The sequence below is a fragment of the Vicia villosa genome, unplaced genomic scaffold, assembly GCF_029867415.1.
Source record: "Vicia villosa cultivar HV-30 ecotype Madison, WI unplaced genomic scaffold, Vvil1.0 ctg.001021F_1_1, whole genome shotgun sequence".
NCBI lineage: Eukaryota > Viridiplantae > Streptophyta > Magnoliopsida > Fabales > Fabaceae > Vicia > Vicia villosa.
In genome coordinates, this window is record NW_026705451.1 from 237,891 (window position 1) to 245,143 (window position 7,253).

The following is a 7,253-nucleotide window of genomic DNA, read 5'->3' on the forward strand; positions in this document are numbered from 1 at the left end:
TGTCCAAAGTTGCGAGGGACATTCAGTCTCTCACCACATTGCACACATGACACATCATGCTATTGCATCCACCTCACTTCATTTGTGGAGAATCCTAAAGTCTATTTCCAAAAAAAAAATATGTATATACCTTTTTGCAAAAAAAAAAAAAAAAGAAAGAAAAGAATAGAAGAAAATAGAAGAAAAGAAAAGAAATAATGAAAAGGCTCTAGGATTCTCCCAATGAAATGCATTCCGCCATATCATTTAACATGCATGTTCATTTATTTTCAGGAACTTTTGGCTTTGTCTCCGACCAACACATGGCTCCACCATTGAAGACTGGTAGTTGCAACATCTCCTATACATTCCCGAAACTGAATCTGGATTCTCTTGGGTGTTTAGCAAAGAAGATCACGCCAGATGAGTCGACCAAGTTCCGAGAGAAATATGAGTATATTTTGAGCCTTCTCAAAATGCCATTCACCAAGTATGAGCAAAAGGGAGTTCATACCCTGCTTCAGTTCTACAATCCTTCCCTGCGCTGTTTCACGTTCCCCGACTATCTCTTGGTTCCCACATTGGAGGAGTATTCTCTTTTCCTCGGTGTTCCGGTCAAAAAGGAAGAAGTCCCGTACTATGGCACCATGGAGGCCCCTACGTCCATTGAAATTTCTAAGGCTCTTTATTTGAGCAAGTCGGTCGTGGAAGCAAATCTCACCAAGAAAGGAGGATGCTTTGGTTTTCGTATGGAGTTTTTGGTTAAAAGGGCTTGCGATGCTGCTGAAGCAAAAGAATGGGACACATTTAGGGCTATCCTGGCCCTAAGTATCTATGGTATCATGATGTTCTCAAACGTGCCTGACTTTGTTGATATGAATGCCATTCACGTATTCATTCTGCAGAATCCGGTTCCTACACTTTTGGGAGACGTTTATCACTCCATCCATCACAAGAATAGTCAAAAGGGAGGTTTGGTTAGATTCTGTGCCCCGTTGTTATATCGTTGGTTCAGGTCGCATTTGCCTGAGCGTGGTGCTTTCATTGATAATAGACACACATCTAAGTGGGCTGAGAGGATTATGGGGCTGAGGGCTAAAGATATTGTCTGGTACAATAGCGCTTTAGATGACATGGAAGTTATTATGAGTTGCGGAAAGTTCAAAAACGTACCTCTCATGGGTCTTAGGGGCGGAATCAACTATAACCCCGTCCTAGCTAGAAGAACATTTGGATATGCTTTTATCAGTCCACCTGAGCAAACAGAGATAGCTGAGAACATTTTCTATCATGTGGCCACCAACATTGGACAGATGGCAGAAGCTGTGCAAGCCTTGAAAAGTATTTGCTGGAGAGATAAGAAGCATTTTGGTCAGAGAGACTGTGCAACTTATAAAGACTATACTAAGTGGGTCAAGACTGTGGCTAACACCCAAGGGATGCCTTTCCCTCCTAAGGATCCCTTATATCTTCCTGCTGGTGAACAACCCAACATTGTCTCCATGCCTCGTTATAATCGAACTGTTGAGCAGAATCGGAAATTGACTGAACAAATGGAAACAATGCAAGTTAAGATGAATACTGCTAGGCAAGAGAAGCTTTCTGCTCTCCATAAGTTGAAGATAAGAGAAATAGAGCTTGAAGAATTGTATGCTAGAGGAAGTACTTCTCAGAAAAGGCCAAGAGTGACTATAGACCCTAAATTTACTGAATCTCAAGAGAAGAAGCTGAAAGAACATTACGAGGCTCAGTTGGCAGATTTGACTGAAAGACTCCAGATTCAGACTAAAGAAGCCAATTCAGAAAGGGCTCGTCGGAAGAAAGCAGACAAACTCTTGTTGGTACGCCAAGGAACCTTAGAGAAGTGCTATGAAGAAATCCGAAAGCTGAAGGGTCAAGTAGAAGAAAAAGGTCAAGGTAATAACCAAGCTCAAGAGGAAGCCAGATGTTGGGAGTTGAAGAACCGCTACATGGAAACCATGCATTTCAGAAAGGACCTACTGATTCAAGAAATCATTAAGAGGCCAGACCGTGCTGAGACCAAAAAGCTTTTTGAAGAAATGAAGACCTGGAGTTATAAGAACATTGGAGATAGCCCCCTTCGTCATTTGGACATGGGAGACCCTGCTTAGTGTTGACTTTGTTGTAGAATCACCACCAGACTTGTTGGATGGGATTCTTATTTCTATTGCTGTATTTGTTGGCTCATGGGAACAAAATATTTTGTACTTCAAGAACTTGGTTGCAGAATTAATCGATTATGTTTGCTTATCTTGGTTATGCTTATCTTGGTTATGCTTCACAATCTTCTCCGTTATCTTGTGTTGTCGGTTTGAGACAAAGCTAAAAAGTCTTGAAAATAATAAAACATGCACACATGCACCCATGCACTCATATCATATTGCATTTACAGGTTTTTATCAGATTCTAATTGGGGTCCCTTCCAACACAGATTTCTTTCGCGACGACGAAGCTGACTTTCTTACATCCTTACCGCACCAGAAACAACGAGAAGAGAATCATGGACCAACTTGAACAGAATCAAGCTGCCCTCCGTAGGGATATGGATCTTATGGGAGAAAGAATGACTCAACTTATGGAGACTCTCCATGTCGTTGTCCAAGGACAAGAAGAGCTCAGAAAGAGCGTCGCTGGGATGGTCAAGGATACTCCTACCAACTCTGCTGATGGGGGAGTAAAGACTAAAGAGATTCTTGTTGAGGGGATACCAAAAGTAGTGGATGACCATCATGAGGTTATTGATCTTGAACATGATCTTACTGCTGAGTTGACTGAAACTGCTAAGATGTACCAAGCTCTTGAAGAACGCCTTAAGGCCGTTGAGGTTGCTAAAACTTTGAGTTTCAACACTGCTGCTCTATGCTTGGTACCTGGGATTGTGATTCCCCCGAAGTTCAAGGTGCCAGACTTTGATAAGTACAAGGGAGTCACCTACCCAGAGACTCACATTCGTTCCTACTGCCGTAAGATGGCCGCTCACGCTGAGAACAAACCTCTGCTTATACATTTTTTCCAGGACAGTCTCACTGGAGCCCCGTTGGAGTGGTATATGAAACTTGAGAGGTCCAATGTCAGTACTTGGGGAGAACTTGTCGACGCCTTCTTAAAACAATACCACTACAATACTGCTATGGCTCCTAGCCGTGCACAGCTGCAAAATATGTCACAGAAATCTGAAGAGTCCTTTAAGGAATACGCCCAGAGGTGGCGTGAGCTTGCTGCTCGTGTCCAACCTCCTCTCTTGGACCGTGAGTTGATTGATCTGTTTATGGGAACTCTGAAGGGGCCGTATCTTCAGCACATGGTTAGTAATACTTCTCCTTGCTTTTCGGATGTGGTCATCATTGGTGAGAGGGTTGAGAACTGTGTCAAAGCTGGTACCATTCAAGGTGTTACTAGTCCTAGCAACTCAGGTGGTAATGGTAAGAAGCCGTATTCTGGGTTTGTGAAGAAGAAGGAAGGTGAGACTAGCACCGCTTCTGTTGACCAAGGCCGAGCTCCCGCATATTCTGCTGTTCCACCTCCTTATTATCCGATGCCTTATGCTGTTCCTGGTCCGTATATCCCTCAGGCATATGCTACTGCTCTTCCACAACCTTGGGTGGCACCTCAACAGCTTTTCGTGCCACAACAACAGGCTGCCGCACCTCAGAATCGCCAACAGAATCCTAGGCCTCAAGGTCAGAGAGGTCCACAAAGGCAAAGATACCCTAACAGGCGTATAGATCCGGTTCCAATGCCGTATGCTCAGCTTCTCCCCCAATTGCTTGCTGGTCAATTAGTGCAACTCCGCGAAATGGGTCCTCCACCTAACCCGCTTCCTCCCGGATATGATGCTAATGCTCGATGTGAATTTCATTCAGGTGCTCCAGGCCATACGATCGAAAGGTGTAGAGCATTGAAGTACAAAGTTCAGGATCTCCTTGATGACAAGCTTATCTCGTTCGCTCCTACTGGTCCTAATGTGCAGAATAACCCTATGCCTCCTCATGCTGGTGCGACCAATGCCATTGAGTTATGTGACGACCAAATCATGGTAACGGATGTTAATGAGGTTAAGATGCCGCTTGCAAAAATCAGAGAGCATCTCATGCAACAAAAGGTTTTGTGTGAATTACACGACTTCTGTTTGGAATGTTCTTCTAATCTGGAAGAATGTGATAAGTTGAAAGAAGAGATTCAAAAACTGATGGATGATGGCGTTCTTAGAGTGGAAAGGGTTGTTTCTGACGAAGATGTGGCTACTCTAGAGATACCTTACTATCCTGCTGAGGTGTCAAAGAATCAAAGCACCCCTTTGGTCATTCGTGCTCCGAGTACTCCCTTGGTCATCCAGGCTCCGAGAACTCCGTTGGTTATTCAGGTTCCAGATGCCCCTCTGACCCCTTCAACCTCATCTCTCGTTCCTTCTCCTGTGAGTAATTCCAAGGCTGTTCCTTGGAGTTATAATGCTGTGTATATTCGAGGGAAGAAGTATGACTGTCCTCCAGTGGGTAATTCGAGCATCACAAATATTGCTGGCACTAGTGGCATTACCCGTAGTGGTCGGATCTTTGCTGCCCCTCCTCCGCTTCCTAAAGAGACCAATAAGGACGCTAATGCACAAGCAAAAGGAAAGCAAGTTGCTGTCGACCCTCCCGTAACACGTAATGCACAAGATGCCGAGCAACTCTTGAGGATCATTAAGAAAAGTGATTACAAAGTGATTGATCAACTTGATCAAACCCAAGCCAAGATCTCCATCTTGTCACTCTTGGTGCATTCAGAAGCTCACCGTGATGCTCTAATGAAAGTTCTGGCTTCCGCTCACGTGACTCAAGACATTACCGTGCCTCAGTTTGAAGGGGTTGTGACCAACATTGCTGCTGGTAATTGTTTGGGTTTTTCTGATGATGAACTTCCACCCGAGGGTAGAGCACACAACAAAGCGTTGCATATCTCTGTCAAGTGTCTGGATGCTGTGTTGTCTCGAGTTCTGATTGATACGGGTTCTTCTCTTAATGTGATGCCCAAAACTACTTTGTTTAAGCTGAGTATGGATGGGGTTATGATGAGACCATGCACTATGAGTGTCAGAGCGTTTGATGGTTCTAGAAGGTCCGTAGAAGGGGAAATTGATTTGCCTGTTTTGATTGGTCCTCATATGTTCTACATTGCCTTCTATGTTATGGATATACGCCCTTCGTACACTTGCCTCTTGGGTCGTCCTTGGATCCATGCTGCTGGAGCTGTGACATCTACCCTCCATCAGTGTTTGAAATTTGTTGTGAATGACAAGATTGTTGTGATCACCGGTTGTGGACCTCCGTTTTTTTCGGGCCATACCTCTGAGCGGGAGAGATACGTGAACTGACTCTTTTTTATCGCTTATGCTTTCGCATTTTTTGAAATTTCACAGAGTCGCCACCGAGCTTTTATTTTATCCAATTAAGGAAAGGTTTATAAAAGAAACAGAAAAAAGACCTTTAAGAAATTTTGGGTAAGGGGGTAGGTTATACAAAGGGAAGGTGTTAGCACCCTTTGTATCCATGGTTATCCATGGGCTCTTAAGTTTGCTTAGCTCACTTGTCTTTCGATCACTTTTCAATTGCTTTAGAATGCTCATATGTGGTTTCAAATACTTTTGTAAATTGAATTTGTAATGATCCTTGTGCGGATGTATACAAAATGCTTGTTTATCTTTCGAAAGATGTTTTGAAAAGAACGTTAACTTTGTAATGATCCGTGTTTGGATGTATACAAAATATTGTCTTTTTGGAAAGTTTTGAAAAACAACAGTGTATGAGAATTTTGTTTGTTTTGATTTGAGCAAGCAAACTAGGAGGTCTACCCTGAGTTGTAAGGTCTTTATCCTATTTCCTTTAAAAATCTATCCTTTCACCGGATACAAACAAAAGGTTCGATTTTGAACTCGAAACAGTGGAATTTTGACTTTGATTTTGAAAAGAATGAGAAGGGATTACCTTAAGAGGTGCAAGTGTGATTGTGTTTGTATTCAGATATTTTATCTTTGAAGTTAGTGATCTAACGGTTCAATTTTATCTTTGACATACACGCAGTTTATATTTGCTGGAAATTAAAATGCGGAAATGTAAAGTGCGGAAAGTAAATCTACGCTATTACATCGATTGTGCAGGAAATGTAAACTAGCCTATTTACATGAATTTGACATCCTATACATTTATCTAGGAATTTAAATTGCAAGAAAAATAAAAGGCATATTTTTGGATTTTTTATGATTGATTTTAATTATAATTAATGCATGATTAATTAAATTAAAATGAAGAAAAAAGATGAAAATAGATTTAAACCTAGAAATTAAGTTTAAAATATGTACAAAATATTTGTCAATTAATTTTAAAACAAAACTAATTTTTTTGGAATTTTTGAAATTGATTTGAAATTGATTTGAAATTGATTAAGCTAATTAAAACATATTTATGCAAATAATTATACAAATAATTAAAACTTAGAGAGAAAATTATTCAAAATATGTACAAAATTAGTTTATAATATATAAACAATATTTTATGTAAAGAACAATTTTTTTATGATTTTTTGATTGGTTAGAATAATTAAAAAGCAAATATATAAATATATACTAATTAATTATGCAAAATATTGAAATTTTGAAGAAAAATAAAATATTTTTATTTCAGAAAATAATATATTATTTTAGAAGTCTAAAAATATTTTTTGTGTATTTTTTGGATTTTTAAAACTATTTTTAATTAATTTTGCAAAGAAAATTAAAATAAAATAGAAAATAAAAGGATACATGATCATGTGTGATTAATCTGAGAGTCCATGGTATGAGGATTCATTCTGAGGCGTTGGATGGTTCATTTAATGAGATCAGATGGTCCAGACATTGAGGCACGTGGTAGAAGTTACACCTGCAAAGCACAGAATCAGAGACAAATTCAAAAAAAACACGCGCGCGTCTGAACCAATGGGGGGGAGACACGTCTTCGTCTTCAACCTCAGGCAACACTTATAACAGCGCTTTTGTAAAAAAGCGGTATAATACATGATGCTTAAACCTGCAAAATAGCGAATAGGGTCAAACGTAAAAATAAATTTGGCGCGACCTATCCATTCAACTCGTCTGATCCATACGAACTCAATGGTACCACTTAGATCCTCTAATTTTGCCTATTTCAGAAAGCCCTAATTTTGGGATTATGAACCCTAGAATGGTAACTTCGTGTGTAAGCGTCTAAAACTCAATTAAAGTTCCAGAAATGATCTAC

The 7,253-nt window shown here is 40.4% G+C and overlaps 1 protein-coding gene across 1 annotated transcript; it reads left to right on the forward strand.

Moving 5' to 3' along the window:
* The first annotated feature begins 302 nt into the window (after window positions 1-302).
* Window positions 303-2,111, forward strand: LOC131632811 (uncharacterized). Its single transcript, XM_058903538.1, has 2 exons — window positions 303-1,458; window positions 1,573-2,111. Exons 1-2 carry the CDS (start codon window positions 303-305, stop codon window positions 2,109-2,111), a joined length of 1,695 nt encoding a protein of 564 aa, XP_058759521.1.
* Window positions 2,112-7,253: the final 5,142 nt, after the last annotated feature.